Source organism: Silene latifolia, unplaced genomic scaffold, assembly GCF_048544455.1.
Source record: "Silene latifolia isolate original U9 population unplaced genomic scaffold, ASM4854445v1 scaffold_112, whole genome shotgun sequence".
Lineage (NCBI taxonomy): Eukaryota > Viridiplantae > Streptophyta > Magnoliopsida > Caryophyllales > Caryophyllaceae > Silene > Silene latifolia.
In genome coordinates this window covers 964,674-986,933 of record NW_027413126.1, presented here as the reverse complement: position 1 = coordinate 986,933, position 22,260 = coordinate 964,674, and the positions used below count along the sequence as shown (strand labels likewise).

Below are 22,260 nucleotides of genomic sequence, written 5' to 3'. Positions count from 1 at the left end.
ATTTTTGCATACAATCAGTAGAAAAAATGCATGAACTACCATAAAAAATCCATGCACCGAATGAACTTTTAACTAATTTTAGTCAATTTTTCACTAAAATGCGACATTCTGACTCGGTTTTTTACCAAAAAACATTAAAATTAGCAAAATAACTTCAACAATCACCAAAAAATTCCACAAACCTTTTTAGATCAGTAGGTATGCATGTACCAAAAATTTCGTGCTAAAACCTCTTCTAACACAATTTTTGAGTTTTTATAAATTATCACATAATTCATTAAAATGCTTAAAATCAACATGCAAATTACAAGCCTAAGCTCTGATACCACTTGAAAGATCATAGATCCATATTGAACTCTCTAATAAAATTAATTTATCTCATAAATTGTTATTTAGGTGATCTATGTAACATGCATGCTAATATGAAAGCATAAAAAGAAGTTATAAGGAAAAACAATTTCCTTACAGTGAATATATGGTAAAATGGGCACAAACTAGTTCTCCTTACTAGTTTGTTCTTGAGCTAAAATGATATGGATGATCCTCCTTGAAAAACCTTCAAAAAGAAAGTTTCCTTCAAGTTGCACCCAAGAACTAACCCAAAAATATTAATAAGTATAGAACTAGAACTTATTAATATTGTACCCTTGATTATTATTAGAAATATTACTAACTAATCTTAGTAATATTATTTTGTATACTAACAACTTAGTAGAGATGATTATTATTTTTAGAGAGATGGAGGAGAATAGTTCACATGCAAAATGGTAGTGTAAAGAAGTGAGGTAGTGTAAAAATGTGAACAAATGATGGAGTATATGGGGCAAAAGTGGCGGGTGGGTGGAGTGCTCAAGTGGATAATTTTTGTTTTATAATTTTATCTTACATCACATGCAAAATCTAGTATAAGATATATATTATGGTAGTATACAAAATAAGGTAAAATGATTATGTGAGTAATCATCCACGACACTTATTTTACACGGTCCACTTGACCATATACGGGTCCATGTTGGTTTTTATATTTGTCGCACAAATCCGTGTAATTATCATTTTAAACATCGTATCATGTTTAAATACTTCCATAATTAATTCGTCCAATTCACTCCGTAAATATACGTGTACCACTACACATATTATTTACTTACTAATATTAATCACATTAATCAATTAGTACAATTTTAATAAATTAACAGTTAATTTACTAAAACCCGTTTCCCAAAACTTATTAGTTAATTATCGCATAATTAAATAATAACTACCGCTCCTCGAGTTCGCAACTCGAAATCTCTCTAAAAATAATCGACTAACCTCTTAGTCTATAAATCAAGGGACTAAACAAATTGTATCTCATACAATTAATTAGTTATCAATTGGGGTTCGTTCCTTTAGGTGTGACCGAAATGGGTCAGTTGATCACCGCCGTCTCACGACAATAACGTCAAACTCTAGTCAGCCAACCGTTATCGATTTACGTTAATCAACTGACGAGGATCAAATAATTAAATATCTGATGATATTCCATTAATGAGATTTATTATGTTAACGCACTATTGTGGAGGACACTAACTCCAACAACTTCAACCCCACTAACTATGTGGGTACAGATGCGCCGATTCTGCTTGACAACTTGCATCGTGAGATGGAGAATATCCTTGGAGTGGTGCAGTGTCCAGAGGAGTTTAAGGTAGAGCAAGCTGCGTTCTACCTAAGGGATTTAGCCGAAGAATGCTGGGATAAGGTGAAAGAGAATGCCTTTGATATCTATCTGAAGCAGGGTAAGACTGCAATTTTGTGGTCCGAGTACAAGAGAGCTATGAGGAATGAATTTGTTCTGGAGCATGTTCGCAGCAACCAACGCTACCCGTTGATGCCGGATTTATTTTGGTCTATGTTCGGGGGTGGCCAGAGGCAGTGGTTATACGCTCTGAGTCCCGAGTGTCGTTCGGTTTACCGATAGTCTGGCCAGGTCTTAGACATATAGGCAGTGGTTATACGCTATACATAGTACCGTTGAGGCAATGGTTATACGCTCCACATCGATGGAGGCAGTGGTTATACGCTCCGTCAGCTAGAGGCAGTGGTTATACGCTCTGGCAAGTTAGAGGCAGTGGTTATATGCTCTAACGGGCGTTCGCTCTATTCACTATGCTTGATTGCTAGCTTTGTGCCTTCTGTTGCTGTGGATTGTGTGTCACCATATTCGCTATGCTTTAATGCTAGCATTGTGCCTTAGTTGTTATGGGTCGTGTGTTACCTTGGTTGTAAGTATACATGGTCTAGTGGTTGCATATGATCTAGGTTTGCATGATTTCGTCTGTTTAAGATTGATTAAGTCATGGTAAGCTGTATTGGGTTTTCATGGGTATAGATGGTCCCACATGTTTACTGGTTTTGCATTTCAGTTGTTAATGATTGTTGATTATATTGAATTGTTGTAAACATGACTGGGAGAGCATCTAGTTACTCCCGACTGATTGTCGACCCCCTTCTCAAGTTGTTCAGATTGTTGTTGACTGGTTGATGCTTGCTTGGGGAATGTGTGAAGTGAGCTTAATAATAAAATAGGAGTTTGCTTTATGTTTTAAGAACCTTTGAATAATGTATTAGTTTTTTTTTGGTTTTAGTAGCGAACCGGATTGGTCAGGTGTTTCCACCACCTTGACCCTTTTATCAGTAATATACTCTGATATTTCCTTTATATAAGTTTTCCCTTTGTTTTATAATCCGGGTTGTTACAGTTGGTATCAGAGCGAACACGCTCCCAACTCTCGCTTAGTTGATGACTAAAATAAATTGACTTAGTAAATGAGTGAGAGTAAATGGGGTAGAACAATTAAGGACTTCTTTGTTTATGCCATAATGTTTCGCATCAGTATTAATTGTATTACATGTGTTGTTCATGTACTTGTTTATTTGTGCCTTAATATTTCATATTGTTATTAATGGTATTAATTATTTTTTTATGTATTTGTTTGTTTATGTCTCAATGTTTGTCCTTATTAATTGTATTGAATGTATTGTTTATGTATGGTGTTGTTTATGACTTGACGTTTTGTTTCGTAATTAATTGTATAAAAATTGTTGTTCATGTATGACTTTTTCGAGCATGCTTTGTTGATTTTAAAGTTGGTCAGTTTTGAAAATGTCCTTTGCATGTTACGTGTTACATATGTCATGCAGTTTTGGGTTATATGTCATCAAAACTTTTAATCCTTGGTAACCCGAGCTTTACTCTTATCGTACTTTCATCCTTTTGGATCACTTGGTGGTGTCGTCCTTATTTGAGGTGATTTTGAGGTTGATCCCTTTGTGGTTTCTTGAGGAAAATATGTTAGGATTGTTGGTAGGTTGGGATGTTGGAGTATGAATGGAAAGAGTGTTTATTATTATGAGTTTGGTATCGAAGAAGTTTACTTTGGTATTAGAGGCTTTTGAGATGAAGTTTTCTTTGGGATTAGAGTTTGCTGAGATGAAGTTTACTTTGACAATATTGGTTGTTACGATAGAGTCTACTTTGAGCAGAGTGGTTGTTAAAATGATGTTTATTTTGGGATTAAAGGTTCCTAAGTCCTTTGAGATACTTGAGGAAATCCTTATTGATAATAGAATGATGTATGATTGTGGTTTCATAGTTTTACTAGAAGTGAGAGACGATGAGTATATTTCTCTTATGGTATTATTTGGGAATGTTGAGACTTATGTTCTTAGCTGTGAGAATGATTGAACTCACTCTTGTGTTAAGGGAAAAGTTATGCGAGTTATTTATGGATCGAGGATAGAATAATGGAAATGAATTTAAAGTTATCGTGGAGTTTAGATTGAGCACGTTGGGAATTTTGCGAGAGTATGCTGGCCTTTTATTGGGATGTCATATTTGAGGTGTAAGAATCGTTGATGATTATTAGTGAGTTATGAAATTTTTTATGATATATCCGTTGAGAAGTTATTTAATGATGATACTTTTAAAGGATTGTTTGAGAGAGACGAGTTGTAATTTCTGGACTTGTGAGATGTTAATGTTAAAAGTGTTCTAGCGCTGACTTAGTGAACGACCATTTTGACGATGGTTATAATGTATCGTGGTATTCACTTTCTAAGGGTATAGAAATTGCTATGGATTGATTCTTTAATTGTAACTAGATGGAGTTCTTGAGAGTTGATGGTCGTGAGAGTTTATGATCTTGAAAGTTGATAATCTTAGGGATGTAGTGATTGTAAAAGGGCAAGTATGTAGAGATTTGTTGGTTCTGAGGTTTTATAGAGATATGATGGAAGGATATTACGAGACGTTGTTACCTTGAGTGATGATTGTACGAGAATGGTAAGACCCTGGTTATCTACTTTATTTATTTTATCTTAAGTTGTCGTCTTTGCGTAGATAAACTAGTTTTTGGAGTCGTCTATCCTTGTCATCCTTGCACGTGTTAACCATACCTCTTCTATTTAAACCTTCGGACCAAAGGTTTCTTTTATCTTTGGTCCTCTATCTATTTTATCTATCGTTACTCTCGATTTGTTCTTTATTTCAACTCCAGATCCTTCTTCTTTGAACTTTAGAAATTACCCTTTTCACATTGATTTCTCTCTGAGCTTATACATCATAAAGCTATGTGTTCTTTTGCTTTGTGGCATTACACGAAAATGTTTTGTTTTGGTTTGCAAGTTGTTTGTTCTTTTATGGCAACTTGAAAATGTTTGAAATTTCTTTAGAGCTACTTGTGATCATCTCGTAGTGGAAGCTTGAATACTTTTGCGAGCGATGTTAGATACTTTGAGTTTGATGTTTGGCTATTTGAGGTTGAGAACTTAATGACATAGTTATATGTGAGTATGAAGTGGGACAACGTATAAAGTTTGGAGAAGGAGTATTAAAGGTTTTCTATGAGCTTTGAAAATTTTGAGGATGTTATTACTCTGAGGGTACATAGATGTTTGTTTGTTGTATCTGAGGTAAAAGATGTTTCATTAAGATTATGAGTGTTATTAAAGGACATAGATTTTTACAGCCCTGTTGTAGTTTTGTGATGTCACGATAATATTCAGTGATTGTAAACTGTGATTGGAAACTAAGGTTATAAGTTTTGTGATTATATGAGCACAGGCGATGAGAGTGGTACGGTGATATTATTAAGAGCGATGATGGAATTGCGTTATCAGTGGATAAGTGTGTTGTGGTACAATACGTACTAGCTTAACTAAAGGTATGTGGTTTTTGGGTGATTAGGAAAGTCGTGGTCATAAGTATGGAAAGGGAATGATTAAGTCTTGCGAGTGTGACTGATGATGTTGCCATGAGTTTCAGGTTGAATAGGATTTTGATAGTTTAGACAGAGTTTGAGGTTTGAGATTGACGACTTTAGAAAGTAGATATATATCGAGAATCATCGAGATTTGTTTAAGTCTTTTGAGCTTAAGAGTTGTAAATAGTAGTGAGCACTACCGATTTTGAGGATGTTAAGATAGTGATAATTCTAATGGCACTCATGAGTGAAACAGTTTTCTCGTTCAAATGATACCTTATGTTTGGAGATTTTCTATTTAGGGCTTTGACTGATGTCAGATCTTGTGGTGAATAGTAAGCTATAATTGGAGTATTTGTTAAAGGTTATGTGGATTTGGAGTAATAGTAACGAGTTCACAATTTTGAGAGGTCATATGTGTTGTTTAATGATGGTTAATGGTAGTTGGATGAGTGTTTGAATATGAGGACTAGATGTTGGCTTAATGATCATTTTGGGTTGCGATGGTATGAGTTAGCGTGATCTTTTGGGACTGTAGAGTGTGTAAAGATGATAATAACATTGAGGATGTGAGATGTTTTTATTTGGTTTGAGCTTGGATAAGGATCAGAGTGCGCAGCGGTTAGGATTCCGAGATAACTTTTGTTGATGATCACTTGTACCTTCTTTTGATCTTATCTTTGAATTTCAAGTTTCGAGGACGAAACTTCTTTTTAGGAGGTTGGATTGTAACACCCCGTATTTTATAATAATATTTTATTATAAAAGTATTTTATTAAATTAATTATTTCGAAGTGTATGGATGTATTTTGGAAATATTTATATTTATCGTCTTCGTTCTCTATTTTATTATTTCTCATTTTAATCTACATTTGGAAGGGTTAAATTGTTCGTGCACGATTTTACTATTTTAATTTGATAATTACTTTTCTATAATAAGCTCTCCTTGCGTTTTAATATGGTCTAATCGAATTTAAAATCAGATAATCCATTGTATGAGCTAATGGACCCAAAGCCCATTAGTTAATCTCCTTATAAATAAAATTAACCTAGCAAGCAACTAGGTCAACCTATTTGTTTCACGCATGAAGTCTGCGACGCCTCTTCCTCCTTTTTCTCTCTTTTGTTCTCTTTTCTCCCTTTGACTCCATTGTTGAATATCTTTTCTTCTTCCAAACTCATACACAAATTAGATTTTTATAATCCTTGCTCTTACGTCTACAATATATTTATCTCCAAATATTTTTATGGGGATTATCGGTATGGACCTTTAAACCTACGTTTTGGGTCTCTTATTTTAATGGGTAAAGAAGAAAGAGTCTTTCATGACATTTTCAAGGGTTCGATTTATGCGTATTCTTAATGTTGATTTTTGGGGACGTTGACATGTGTTGGAGACAAGGATTTGTTGGACGTGTTTTTCATGGATGTTTTCATTAATTGCTAATAAGGTAACTACGTGTTTCTCTTTTAATTGTGTTTATGTCAATTGATATAATTAATGCGATTTAATGATTGATTTGTATGATTGGTACATGTTTAATTATTTATTGTCATGATTAATTATGTTTTCGCGTGTTTGTACGTGTTTTAATGCTTTAATTATATATCGTATGTTGTTTATATGTTTATTATGGGTGTCATGAGCGCAATTAGGGTTTACGAATAAACCTTTGTGGCGGCATGATAGGCGGCCAAGAGTGCTCTCCAAAGTTATAGCTTAGGCTAGTATAACATTGATGATGATTCAAGTGTTATAGCTGAAGTTAGTACAACTTTGGGATGTTACTCAAGTTATGGCTGTTTGAGGTATAACCTTGGAAATATGAATTCAAGGTTATAGCTGAAGCTACTATAACATTGAAGTACGAGTTAAGGTTATAGCTGGAACTAACGTATCCTGAGATTATGGCTCAAGGTTATGGTTGGAACTAGTATAACTTTGAGTTTCGTGTCAAGGTTATAGTTGAGGTAAGTATAACGTCAAGTCGTATATGTTAAAGTTATAGTCGAGGTTGCTATAACCTCGCATCCAGAGTTTATGTTATGGTTAGGGTTACTATAACATTGAATGGTTGATGTTAAAGTTATAACTGAAGTTACTATAACATTGTTGCTTATACTTGTTCACAAGTTGTGTTGTGTTCAGTTATTATTTGACATTATGTTGCATATATCTTTGGTTACTCTTGTTCATATGATAAGTAGGATGGTCAATTATACTATCTTACGAGTTGAGTCGTGATGTTGTTCACGCATGTTAGTACAGTCAGTTATAATGTGCATTGATTTGTTTGCTAGTTTGAATAGATGACGGTAGTATCAGTTATATACTATCGGAATGAACCAACGCTACCCGCTGATGCGGGATTTATTTTGGTCTATGTTCGGGGGTGGCCAGAGGCAGTGGTTATACGCTCTGGGTCCCGAGTGTCGTTCGGTTTACCGAGAGTCTGGCCAGGTCTTAGACATATAGGCAGTGGTTATACGCTATACATAGTACCGTGGAGGTAGTGGTTATATGCTCCACACCGATGGAGGCAGTGGTTATATGCTCCGTCAGCTAGAGGCAGTGGTTATACGCTCAGGCAAGTTAGAGGCAGTGGTTATACGCTCTAAGGGGTGTTCGCTCTATTCGCTATGCTTGATTGCTAGCTTTGTGCCTTCTGGTGCTGTGGATTGTGTGTCACCATATTCGCTATGCTTTAATGCTAGCATTATGCCTTAGTTGTTATGGGTCGTGTGCTACCTTGGTTGAAAGTATACATAGTCTAGTGGTTGCATATGATCTAGGTTTGCATGATTTCGTCTGTTTAAGATTGATTAAGTCATGGTAAGCTGTATTGGGTTTTCATGAGTATAGATGGTCCCACATGTTTACTGGTTTTGCATTTCAGTTGTTAATGATTGTTGATTATATTCAATTGTTGTAAACATGACTGGGAGAGCATCTAGTTACTCCCGACTGATTGTCGACCCCCTTCTCAGGTTGTTCAGATTGTTGCTGACTAGTTGATGCTTGCTTGGGGAATGTGTGAAGCGAGCTTAATAATAAAATAGGAGTTTGCTTTATGTTTTAAGAACCTTTGAATAATGTATTAGTTTGTTTTGGTTTTAGTAGCGAACCGGATTGGTCAGGTGTTTCCGCCACCTTGACCCTTTTATCAGTAATATACACTGATATTTCCATTATATAAGTTTTCCCTTTGTTTTATAATCCGGGTTGTTACATTTAGTGTCCTTCGTAGGAGAAGAGCACTAACTTGACTAGATGGAGTGAAGCGGAGCTAAATTGATAGCATATAACGACCAAGCACCAAAGAGAGGACTAACACTAAAGGCCTAAGTCAATAAATCAAGTAGAATGGGCAATGATGAAGACCCCCACGACCCCTCAATGATCCCCACGGATCTTGAGGCAGTCACGAGATGAGGAAGCCATGCTGACCCATGATCCGGGCGTCCCGAGCTCAGACCGGGCGTCCCACAAGAAGGACGGGCGTTTCCCTATGCAGTATGAGCGTACAACATGGATGGGTCGTGGGGATCTTTAAGGACTTGCAAGGTACTAATCTTCATCTTAGGGATCTAATCGTCATTTAAATCCTTAGTTAACCTAATTCTTGTAGTACTATATATGCTCCCTTTGTAATAAATTGAAGGATAAGTCCTCTAAGTGGAAAATAGGTCCTCTTAGTGTAGGCAATGCTTTCTCAGATAAGATTAGGAGTAGATTAGAATAGATTAATCTTTAATCATTCCACAAATTGCACTTTAATCTTTCCTTAATTATTGTTCAAGATTTCTTATTGGATAATTGAAGATTATTGGGTTATTATTTGGAGAATTGACAACTCTTCATCAATCAATCAAGTTCTCTTCTATTATTCTTTCCTTTCCATTTGTTCATCTTAAGATTGGTATAATTCCTTTACTCGTTACTTTATTGTTTATTGTTTTACTCTTCTATCATGTTTATACTTGTTAAGATGATTGACACCATTGTTAACATGTTTTCCATGATAATGAGTGAGTAGTTTCCTAACTAGGGATTAGTGGGGGATTAGGGGAGTTAATCATGGGGTATATTTATGCTTAATGAAGTCATATGAATGCTTGCTTATTGTATTTTCAACTTATGCACATGTCATGTTTGATGAATTGCTTGATTGACAACCTAGCTTGATTCTCTTATCTTTTCAACAAGACTTGTAAGATATAAACCAACTCAAGGCTTGTTAGACCATGCATATAGTTGAGTAGGAAGAGTTAAGTCGATTGTAGGTGTTGTAAAGTCTTGACCGACTCTGTTTCGGAACCCAAACCTTCCTCGGACTCATTTATGTTGTCTCACCATGAATAGGGAAAACCAAGTCGACTTGTAGGTGTTGTAAAGTCTTGACCGACTCGACTCTGAAACCTAAGTTTCCCTAGGAATTGTAAGATATACAATAATTTGATTCCAACAATAATAATTGCTTGTATCTATATGATTCATGTATGTTATTCCACCATGATTCCCCTATGATCCCATGATACCCTAGTATTTTTAATCATTTGTTTGCATCCTTTCCTTTGTTGCTTGTTTTATCTTTAATTGGTATTTATTGCTTTCATTAGTTTAGAACCAACAACTACAAACCCAAACCAATTGTGACACTAGCATAAATTGAAATAGATAGACTTAAAACCCAAAGCACACCGTCCCGTGGATCGATCTCGACTTAACAACTATCTAGTTGTTTGTTGAGAATATAAATGTGTTTGATTAAGTGAACAATGACTCGCTCAACATCAAAATGGCGTCGTTGCCGAGGACGGTGTTATGTGATTAATTTCTTGCTTGTTTGTCTATTTTAATTGTGCTTTAACCTTGAGGAACTTGTTCCACAAGGTCGTTCTTACCATTTTTGTGTAGTTTCTTTGCTTGTAGTCGTTTCCTTGTCTTAGCTATGATGATGGCTCAAGACTTTACACATGGAGTATGTAGTGGATCTTTTGAGTATGACTATAATAGGTATGGGGAGTTTGATGAGCAAGTCAACACAAACCTACCTTACAACAAAAAATGAAAGTCCTAACTACTGCCCCGACTTTTCCTACCAAAATCCTCACATCCAAAATCCACAACAACCACCCACCCAAGACTCACTTTACAACCAATTTCAAATGCCATAATATAACCACTTTCACACCCACACACAACAAGAAGATGAGCCAAACTTTGACATTCAAAATGTGGTTCTCTAAATAATGGGAGATCAATAAAACTTCTTCAAACAAGAGCTAGAAGAGAGCCAAAATAGGAACAGTGTTCTCCAAAGCATTGTTACCCAAGGTGAAGAGTTGGTAATTTGACTTGCCCAAATGAAGGTAACCCAACCAACCACTCCTCACGGACTCTTAAGCTGGATCATGAATGTGAATTTGAGGTAATGACCTTTAATGAAGAAGATGTGGAGTGGGAAGAGCCAATCTCCTTGAGCTCTTGTGGAGCGTATGCGGAGCGGAAGACTTAATTGTGGATTCAAGTGAAGCGAGATATCCGAATGCACTAGGTGCAACCCGACCAGATCGTGTCACTTGATGCGTTATTGGGCGAAGCGGAAGTCTTTTTTGTTTGTTTTTGTTTTTCTTTGGTGCAAGAATAAAAGGATATTTGCTTCGATTTCTTGTGAAGAGATCGAACCAATGGGATATTTGCTATCACTAAACCTACAGCGATAACAATGGGGAATTACTCGAAAACGCGTCAAGTAATTCAACTTAAACTGCGGAGCGCGTCCTTAGTTCAAGGCAAGACTCGAAAGCATCGACTCTTTGAAAAGATTGAAACACAAGTTTCTCTCTCTAAAAGGTTTTTCTTAATTCTTTGTGGATTACAAATGAGGAGGCTAGGTCCTTTATATAGGACAAAAGCCTTGGCCTCCAAGCAAGCATTTAATGCTAGGTTGTAAGTTCTAGGATGAATGAACACATAGAACTCACAACCTAGACCCTTTTGTCAACTTTTATTCAAACTAGGTTGAAAATGCAAAAATATAAAATTGGATTCTCCCCCCCCCCCCCTTAGTGCCGCCACATTTCGGCTCTCTCACTTGTTCCCACACGACATTCCTCATGTCCCCACACGGCATCAAGGTTCTCGCAGGTCTTGAGCTTTAATCGCACATATTTCCTTTCTTTTATTTGAGCCCATCCAATTTTTGTGTGCGAATATGCATTACTTGGGCGTGGTTTTGCTTGGTCCTCTAAATTGAGCACAACCTCTTTCATGGGGTCGATATTCGCATCAGGTCGTTTATTAATCGTCCCGCCATACGCATCATCTTGTGAGTATGAAAGTGTGGTCTTTGAGGAAGATATGAGGTTGAGTAAGCCAAATACTCTTAGCCTTTGTGAGTATGAGGGTGTGTCATTTGATGTGAACATTGAGGTGGTGAAGGAAGAGTTATTAAAGAGAAGTAAAGCTCCTATTTATGATTCATATGAAGAAAGCAATGATGACGAACCTATGGAAGATGGTGATAAGGGAAAGATAGACCCAAATGATGAATGGAGCTGTGAGATTAACTTGCTTGAGGAACCCATCCTTGAGAAGTTTGAATATTACTTCAATGAAGAAGAAGAATGCATCTTCCTTATTGAACATAAGGACCTTCTCACACCCACTATAGAGCCCATGATAGTTGGAGATGACATTATGGACCTTGTCATGAAAGTCAAATCGTCATACAAGAATCATTTGGTGGAAAAGCTCAAGAACAAAGCTAAGAAGGAATCTACATGTGGAAATTGGCACCTATAACTCCAACTCCCAAGACATTCCATCATCAATGCCATGAAAGTTCACCTTCTATCCTTGGAGGGTCAATTAATCCAAGTGTTTTCATCATCAACTTTGGAAGAAATAGGAGCAACCGGAAAACCCCATATGCCAACAATCTCAAGTTTGCTAGTTACAAGAGCCGGGAAGGCCATCATTACAAAGCAAAGGAGAAGGGGAAGGAGTTCAAAGGGAGGTCCCTCATGGATTGGCCCTACTCTATTTTGAAATGGTTCAAGACTTACTCATGCTTACTTGAGGACCATTCACAAGCTTTTGACCAACTATTGAGAGCATTGAGCTCCATGGATAGTGGAATTTGTCACTTCAACTTAGTTTGGTGGAGTCCTATCTCAAACCACCATTTGTAATATACTCGTTCCAAACTTTACATTGTATCATAATAGTTGCATTTTAGATTAGCTAATATATCCTTTAGTCCTTACATGAGAGTTGTGAGGGAGAGTTCTTATCTACTCTTTAAGCCATTTTTCAGGAAATGACACGATGATAAGAAGGGATCACAAAGGGTGCAAGGAAAAGGCTTGACTTAAAGCCTTAAATTCGACAAGAACAAAGGCAGCCCGCCCATCTCCTTCAGAGGACGCTTGACTTGCAGCTAGGGAAACAAGGGAAATGGTCTTGACCAAAAAAACGACCGTCTCATCTTCAGGACAGCCGTACCAAAGAGAGGGACGCTTGAGCCGATACCAGGACGCCCGGGTTACAAGAAGAAAACGTAGGGCTGAATTGTTGTACGCCCGAACCCAACCCCCAGCCTGCTCATCCCAGCTTGTTTCTTTGATATATCTGCCCCCCACCATCCCTATTCCCTTATCTTATCACCATTACAACCACATATCATCATCTTCCCTATAATCTCAATCACAAAAATCCCGTCACAAAATTATCAATCCAAGGTTTTTGATCAAAATCCCTACCAACCACGTCAAGCAAGAATGTTTCTAAGAAGCAAAAGCAAGAAGACCAATGAGGCGGCACCCAAACGCCGAAAAGGTGCTACTTCAACCGCCTCATAAGAGGTAAGGGGCCAAGAAAATGAGATGATACCGGATGTTGGACAACTTGAGCATTTTCCGGAAGTACATTTCGGCAAAGATGAACACCGTCAACGATTTGAGCAATTTCTAGGTAAGGCTTACGAACCTACTCAATTCATTGATCTTGATGTGTTAGAAATACTTGGTATACGACATCAAACAGAGTTGTTCTTCAATGTTTTGGGTCTTGAGAACATGTTTTATGCTCACGAGGACACTTACTTGAGCCTCACACTATAGTTTTTATGTAGCCTCCGTGTTGTCACTAATCGACGAAAAGATGTCGGTATGGAATTCGGGAATTTCCAATATGGACCATAGGTTGACCTTAGACCATTTTCCGGGGATCTTTGGTCTTGAGGTGCCAAAGAATGACACCGACAAGCCCTCCGACCTTATTGTCAACCATCTTTGGAGGGCTATTTCCGGGAAAGAATTTAGTTCCTTCAAACAATGCTATACTTTTGCTATCCAACATCCGGTGATTAGGATTAGCGAACGATTCGTGGTCGGGACTATTCTTGGAAGGGTAGAACAAGACAAATTCACCCATTCTCGACTTGAATTTTTTAGAGTCTTACTTGAATGTGTAAGGGACAATGCCCTTCAACTTCAACACACCCCTTGAGATACTTACAAGATTTCATGATTTTGCCAAGGTGATTTCTAAAATAAAAACCTTTGTGATGGGAGGCCTAGTAACAATTTTGGCCAATGAACTTTGTCCCGGGTTCAACTTTGATAGGAGATATGCTAAGCTCAAAGGAAGTACTTTGATTGATGAACATGCCATATTCCACCACCACCACCGGTGGTGTAAATACAATGACTTTGGGAATGTAGAATGGTTCAATAGGGGTTGCTCATCACTTCTACACTTAGGGTGGAATATACCACCCACCGATCCCCGCTTGAGCCGATACTCTCAAAGGCCAAGCTACCTTCTACCCATTGAAATCTATGATCCCCCACCACCAAGAGAAGAAGTACGCCAACAACCTCCTCAGATACCAGAATGGGGTGATGCACCACACCAACAACCATCTTATGTACCCACTCCACTGTACCTTACAACACATATACCATTCACTCTCCAAGATCCGGAAGCCCCATCCATGGGTGAATTGATGACACTCATGCAAAATGTTGATCTTGGAGTGCACAATGGAAGGGTTGACAACTACTTGGCCTAATACCCCTCCTACTATATAATATGAACAATAAAAATCCATAAATTAACCAAAATATCCTAAAAACTTTTTAGGACCAGAAATTTTAACATGCAAAATGATTTTCGTGATATATCGTAATAACACAAATTTAACAAGTTTTATATGTTAATCGTATAACTCGGAAAAACTTTTAACCGATTTGCATACAAACAACCATGGCTCTAGATACCGATTGAAGGAAAAGTAGATCTATATACTCAACATATTCACATATGTTTTATGTTAATTTAATCATAAAATTAGTTGGTGATCTTATGCATGCAAACTATAAACAATATAAAGAAGTAATCTTTATCTTACATTGGAATTGCGGTTTATAAGGGCACAAGAGAGATCTTCTTCTCTCTTGTTCTTGTGCTTTCCTTAATGGAAGAACTAAGATCCAAGTATAGGATCTCTCCCAAAGTATAATACCCAAGGCACACTCTTAATAAAATTAATATTATGAATACTAGTACAATATTAATTTAGCATAAAAATGACCCAAAATAAATTGGTTTTTGGTCTCCTAAAAACCGGTTTAAGAGAGGAGAAAATGAAGTTTTTTTATCTTTCTAAAATTCTTAATCTTTTGATGAATGAATGAATAATGCCAATACCATAATATGTTATGTATTGAATATGATAAATATAAGGCAAAAACCCTTTGCTTTTCTTTGTGTAAAACCGGGTGGAAGAGGGAGAAGAGGGAGCCAATGCATGCACTAGTTGTTCTTCACAATGACAAATAGGTTTTGCATGGCTAGTCTTTAGGTAATCATTATGCTCTCCACTAATATAATCAACACAATATTAGCCTAATTCTCCTCTTAATTTCGGCACACATAGATAATATGGACTCCATATTATCTTTGTCAAAATGTCAATTTGTCTTATGTCACATGTCATATGTTGCATAAATTTGTTATGTATTTTTAACATATTAAAAATCAACGTATTAAAAAAAATACGTCATATACAAAAATCGACCTAGTAATTCATAATTACTTGTACCAAAATGTTTTACCAATTATAAATCACAATAATTTGTATTTATAATAATTCATTCAATTTCAATTGTTTCTTTAAACAATAATTTCATCTGAGTAATGAAACAATTCGATTACTCAGACCGTATCTCATTTAATCAAATTTCAATGAGACACGTAAATATTACTTCCAAAATCGTCCGTCAATTTTAAATAAATTAATTGACTCGTAACGTTATACGATCAATTAATTGATCAATTAAGAGTGTTGCCCTTTAGGTATGACCTAGGGGATCAACTTATCACCACCGTCGCACGACAGTAATGTCAAACTCTAGTCAGCCATTCATTACCGATATGTGTGGACCAGTTGACTGTAAATATTACTTCCCAATTGTATTCTTTATAATGAGACTTAAACATGTGATCATCATGATCAACAGTTGTGATCGCATTATTGTCGGAGGACACATATTCCAACATTTAGTCATTGTGACTCGTTGTGTGAACCATTGGTCCTTGTTCATTAGTCATTGTGACTCGTTGTGTGAATCACTTGTTCTAGTTCATTAGTCATTATGCCTCGTTATGTGAATCATTTGTCCTTGTTAATTAGTCCTTGTGTCTCATTGTGTTGACCATTTCTCCTTGTTTATTAGTCATTGTGTCTCGTTGTGTGAATCATTTGTCCTTGTTAATTAGTCCTTGTGACTCGTTGTGTGAATCATTTGTCCTTGTTTATTAGTCCTTGTGACTCCTTGTGTGAACCATTTGTTCTTGTTCATTAGTCATTGTGACTAGTTGTGTGAATCATTTTCCCTAGTTCATTAGTCATTGTAACTTGTTGTGTGAATCATTTGTCCTTATTAATTAGTCCTTGTGACTCGTTGTGTGAACCATTGGTCCTTGTTAATTAGTTATTGTGACTCGTTGTGTGAATCACTTGTTCCTGTTTATTAGTCATTGTGGCTCGTTATGTAAATCACTTGTCCTTGTTAATTAGTCCTTGTGACTCGTTGTGTGAACCATTTGTCCTTGTTCATTAGTCGTTGTGACTCGTTGTATGAATCATTTTTCCTTGTTCATTAGTGGAGCGTATGCGGAGCGGAAGACTTAATTGTTGATTCAAGTGAGACGGAAGATCCGAATGCACTAGGTGCAACCCGACCAGATCGTGTCACTTGATGCGTTATTGGGCGAAGCGGAAGTCTTTTTTGTTTGTTTTTGTTTTTCTTTGGTGCAAGAATAAAAGGATATTTGCTTCGATTTCTTATGAAGAGATCGAACCAATAGGATAATTGCTATCATTAGACCTATATCGATAACAATGGGGAATTACTCGAAAACGCGTCAAGTAATTCAACTTAAACTGCGGAGCGCATCCTTAGTTCAAGGCAAGACTCGAACGCATCGACTCTTTGAAAAGATTGAAACACAAGTTTCTCTCTCTAAAAGGTTTTTCTTAATTCTTTGTTGGATTACAAATGAGGAGGCTAGGTCCTTTATATAGGACAAAAGCCTTGGCCTCCAAGCAAGCATTTAATGCTAGTTTGTAAGTTCTAGGATGAATGAACACATAGAACTCACAACCAAGACCCTTTTGTCAACTTTTATTCAACTTAGGTTGAAAATGCAAAAATATAAAATTGGATTTGCCCCCCCTTGGTGCCGCCACATTTCGGCTCTCTCACTTGTTCCCACACGGCATTCCTCTTGTTCCCACACGGCATCAAGGTTCTCGCGGGTCTTGAGGTTTAATCGCACATATTTCTTATCTTTTATTTGAGCCCATCCAATTTTTGTGTGCGAATATGCATTACTTGGGCGTGGTTTTGCTTGGTCCTCTAAATTGAGCACAACCTCTTTCTTGGGGTCGATATTCGCATCAGGTCGTTTATTAATCGTCCCGCCATACACATCAAATTATCTCCCTTAAAAAAGAATTGTCCTCAATTCTTTGCCTCAGTATGCCGGGATCAAAGATGAATATTATAAACCCAAACAAACCCGAGCACATAGTCGAATCATATTTGATGTCGCCGGGATCAAAACAAATCTGGAAGTTAGATTCAAACTTGATTAAGAACATGAAGCAATTTGCACACCCCGTTGATCTCTTCTTCAGCTCATCATCGTCAATGTAGTCTTCATGTTTATCCATCTCCAGTGATTTGAAATTGTAATGATTATTGTAAGTCAAAACCATTTTGTGCCATCTTTGCTTGCCTTTACTTTCTTGTGATTTCCTTCCCACCACCTTTTATGCACAATTCTACCAACATCCAAATAGTGGTTGCTTGAAACAACAAGATCATCATGGGCTACCATGAAAATTGACCTCAATAAGAAATTAGAGTTCCCACCATGTAGCTTCTCATCAATGTATTTGTCAATTGGTGATTGATACAGTTCTTTGACTTGATATGGTTCCCACCTTCGTATCACATCCTGCATGACTCTTTGCAGTTGGGGCCAATGAAAATGCTCTTTGAGAATATCTACAGTTTTGTTTATCCCGAAATGTCCTCCAAGTCCACCTTCATGAGCTTCTCGAATAAGGAGTTCCCGAGTTGGAAGTTTTGGAACATAAAGTCTATTACCTTTGAAGAGGAAACCATCTGGAATAATGAACTCATCATGAGTTCCGGACTTGCAAATCTCGAAGGTTTCTCCAAAGTCGGGATCATGCTCGTAGTAATCCTTCAATGCCTCAACTCCAAGTAATCGGACATCGAGCACGTTTAATAATGAGTACCGTCATGAGAGAGCATCGGCCACCACATTACTCTTGCCACGTTTATACTTTGATGAAAAGTGAAAGGATTGTAGGAACTCCACCCACTTGGCATGCCGTGGGTTTAACTTTTGTTGTCCATTGATGTGCTTTAGTGATTCGCGGTTCGAGTGCAGGATGAAATGACTCGGTCAAAGGTAGTGACTCCAATGTTGAAGAGCTCTCACGATAGCATAAAATTCTTTGTCGTACGTCGAGTAATTGAGCCGGGCTCCATTCAATTTCTCGGGGAAATAAGCGATGGGTCACTTTCCTTGTATTAGTACGGCTCCAATTCTAACACCGCTTGCGTCACATTCCACCTCGAATGGTTGAGTGAAATCTGGGAGTGCCAATAAAGGTGCCTCATAAAGTTTTTGAATAATCGTCTCGAACGCTTTTTGAGCAGTCGGGGTCCATACGAAGATTCCCCTTTTCGTACACTTGGTGATAGGACTAGTAATGGTACTAAAGTCCCGAATGAACCTCCGATAGAATGATACGAGTCCATGAAATGATCGGACCTCCGTGGTGGTCTTAGGAGTAGGCCATGCCTTGATTGCTTCAATTTTGATTTGTTCCACCGAAACCCTGTCTTTAGATACCATATAGTCGAGAAAGATGACACTCTTGACCCACAACGACCACTTCTCCTTCTCTCCATAGAGTTTCTGCCCTCGAAGTATGTCGAACACCTCTCGAAGGTGTATGAAATGTTCTTCCTCAGTTCGACTGTACCCCCAAAATGTCATCCAAATAGACGACAACAAATCTGCTTAAGAAAGGTTTGAGTACCTCGTTCATGAGTCGCATAAAAGTACTCGGAGCATTGGTTAATCCGAATGGCATGACGGCCCACTCGTATAACCCATGTCTAGTCTTGAATGCGGTTTTCCACTTATCCCTTTCTCTTATTCGCATTTGGTGATAACCACTCCTCAAGTCGATCTTAGAAAAGGTTTCGAATCCATGTAACTCATCAACCATGTCGTCAATCCTTGGGATAGGAAAACGATACTTGATAGTTATGTTGTTCATGGCTCGACTATCAACGCACATTCGCCACGTCCCATCCTTCTTTGGGACAAGTAGAGTAGGGACAACACATGGACTTATGCTCTCGCGCACATAACCTCGTTCCATCAATTCCTCGATTTGCAATTCCTTTGTCTCCATTGGATTGCATCTATAGGCGGCCTTGTTTGGTAAGGGAGCTCTGGGTAGGAGATCGATTTGGTGTTCAATCCCTCGAATAGGTGGTAAACCAGCGGGTAGTTCCTCGGAGAAAACATCCTTGATTTCCTCATCCGAGATTGGCACAAGATTAGGATTGTCTTGAGTTGCATCGTCATAACTTGTATGATAACTTTCTTCCATGTGAGTTTCGTCATAAACTTCTTCCAATTCTTCATCAAAAACAATTGGTAGATTTAGATCAAATAAAGAAGTACCTCTTGTATGAGGTTCATCCAAGTTGGCAAATATGTCATCTTCAATCACATCTTTAATTTGATCATCGTCACTCAATGGCTCTATACTCTCGTCCTTTTCTCTTTCTTCGAAATTGAACACATCACCCAATCTTTCCTCCTCATCAAACAACTCATCCCGATAAGCAACAGTGTCTCTCAAGGTATTCAATCGTTCATTTGGACACGCGCTTTGATAGTGCCCAAACCCCGGACACTTTAAACATCGTACTTTGGAGAGACTTGTTTCTTTAGAATCGGGCGCTCTTGCCGCGGAACTAGGGGTGGCAGCCGACTTGGGTTCGCCAACATTACTCGCCGGACTCCCTTCCGATCCTCCCTCGTTCCTCCAATTCCGACTACTCTCACCGTAAATTGTTGGCAATTTAGCTTTTCCTTGTGCTTCAACCATCTTTAATTCTTCACTCTCTTCCACTTCTCTCATCAGAGTGAGATTATCAAACTCGTCGATGTATTCAGAGACACGAAGCCTCCCTTGGTTGAGATTGGCGATCTTACGATAAGTCGTGAGCCTATAAGTTGCTGGAACATATCTCTTGTGCAATTTGCGTTTAAGAGAATCCCAAGATGATAATTTCTCTTTTCCAGCGCGAGCACGCCTTGCTTTCAAACTCTTGTACCATAGTGAAGCCCCTCCACTAAGTGTTCGAGTAGCGTACTTGCAGCATTTTGCGTCATCCAGAACCTTGAAATCAAACACCCGATCTATTTGTCTTTCCCATTCAAGATAAGTTTCGGGGTCCGTGCCTCCCGTGAACTCGGGCAGTTCACTGACTTTGAACTCTTCAACGGTTCGTTCTCATCTTGGCAGCCACTTGGAATCGTTTTCTTGTAAATTCTTTAAGGCCTTTTGAAGATTCTTGAGAAAGTTGGGATCGTAGAAGTTCATGTTTGGTGTTTTGTGGCTTTGAAGTTTCGAATTTCCTCCTTTTTTTTTGATGGTGAACAGTACCGTGAACAGTGATTTTTTGTGTTTTTTTTTTGTTTTTGTTCAATCCGTGCCTTCAAGATCCAATCGATTAAACCTCAACTACCTCGTTGAGTTTAACCTTTGAATACCAATCGCGTTGGATATTCAACTACTAATTGATTGGGACCACCTTAGGACCGTCTTGATTTTTTTGGGGTGATCAAGAGCCGAAGCTCTGATACCACTTGGAGCGTATGCGGAGCAGAAGACTTAATTGTGGATTCAAGTGAGACGGAAGATCCGAATGCACTAGGTGCAACCCGACCAGATCGTGTCACTTGATGCGTTATTGGGCGAAGCGGAAGTCTTTTTTGTTTGTTTTTGTTTTTCTTTGGTGCAAGAATAAAAGGATATTTGCTTCGATTTCTTGTGAAGAGATCGAACCAATGGGATATTTGCTATCACTAGACCTATAGCGATAACAATGGGGAATTACTCGAAAACGCGTCAAGTAATTCAACTTAAACTGCGGAGCGCGTCCTTAGTTCAAGGCAAGACTCGAAAGCATCGACTCTTTGAAAAGATTGAAACACAAGTTTCTCTCTCTAAAAGTTTTTTCTTAATTCTTTGATGGATTACAAATGAGGAGGCTAGGTCCTTTAGGACAAAAGCCTTGGCCTCCAAGCAAGCATTTAATGCTAGTTTGTAAGTTCTAGGATGAATGAACACATAGAACTCACAACCTAGACCCTTTTGTCAAATTTTATTCAAACTAGGTTGAAAATACAAAAATATAAAATTGGATTTTCCCCCCTTGGTGCCGCCACATTTCGGCTCTCTCACTTGTTCCCACACGGCATTCCTCTTGGTCCCACACGACATCAAGGTTCTCGCGGGTCTTGAGCTTTAATCGCACATATTTCCTATCTTTTATTTGAGCCCATCCAATTTTTGTGTGCGAATATGCATTACTTGGGCGTGGTTTTGCTTGGTCCTCTATATTGAGCACAACCTCTATCATGGGGTCTATATTCGCATCAGGTCGTTTATTAATCATCCCGCCATACGCATCAATTAGTCATTGTGACTCGTTGTATGAATCATTTGTCCTTGTTAATTAGTCCTTGTGACTCGTTGTATGAATCATTTGTCCTTGTTAATTAGTCCCTTTGACTCGTAATGTAAATCATTTGTCCCGGTTAATTAGTCATTGTGACTCGTTATGTGAACCATTGGTCCATATTCATTAGTCATTGTGACTCATTGTGTGAATCACTTGTTCTAGTTCATTAGTCATTGTGACTCGTTATGTGAATCATTTATCCTTGTTAATTAGCCTTTGTGGCTCGTTATGTTGACCATTTGTCCTTGTTCATTAGCCATTGTGACTCGTTGTGTGAATCATTTGTCCTTGTTAATTAGTCCATGTGACTCATTGTGTGAATCATTTGTCCTTGTTAATTGGTCCTTGGGACTCGTTGTGTAAACCATTTTTTCTTGTTCATTAGTCATTGCGACTCGTTGTGTGAATTAGACCTAGTTCATTAGTTTGTGTAACTTGTTGTGTGAATCATTTGTCCTTGTTAATTAGTCTTTGTGGCTCGTTGTGTTGACCATTTGTTCTAGTTCATTAGTCTTTGTAAATTGTTGTGTGAATCATTTGTCCTTGTCAATTAGTCCCTTTTACTCGTTGTGTGAATCATTTATCCTTGTTAATTAGTCCTTGTGACTCGTTGTGTGAACCATTGGTCCTCGTT

General features: G+C 37.9%; 1 protein-coding gene across 1 annotated transcript; it reads right to left on the bottom strand.

Moving 5' to 3' along the window:
* Positions 1 to 17,526: 17,526 nt before the first annotated feature.
* On the bottom strand, positions 17,527 to 21,385 carry LOC141637445 (uncharacterized). Its single transcript, XM_074446923.1, has 5 exons — positions 21,347 to 21,385; positions 19,555 to 20,278; positions 19,161 to 19,509; positions 18,709 to 18,835; positions 17,527 to 18,030 (listed from the first exon to the last, which is right to left on the bottom strand). Exons 1-5 carry the CDS (start codon positions 21,383 to 21,385, stop codon positions 17,527 to 17,529), a joined length of 1,743 nt encoding a protein of 580 aa, XP_074303024.1.
* Between the last annotated feature and the right edge of the window lie 875 nt (positions 21,386 to 22,260).

Excerpts from the sequence above, each read along its gene's own strand:
- LOC141637445 (XM_074446923.1), bottom strand. The coding sequence starts at position 21,385 with ATGTCGTGTGGGACCAAGAGGAATGCCGTGTGGGAACAA. Across the intron at positions 20,279-21,346 it reads GGAATGCCGTGTGGGAACAA|GTTCTGGATGACGCAAAATG; the intron begins GTGAGAGAGCCG and ends TTTGATTTCAAG. Across the intron at positions 19,510-19,554 it reads GGATGAACCTCATACAAGAG|AATTGGAAGAAGTTTATGAC; the intron begins GTACTTCTTTAT and ends TTTTTGATGAAG.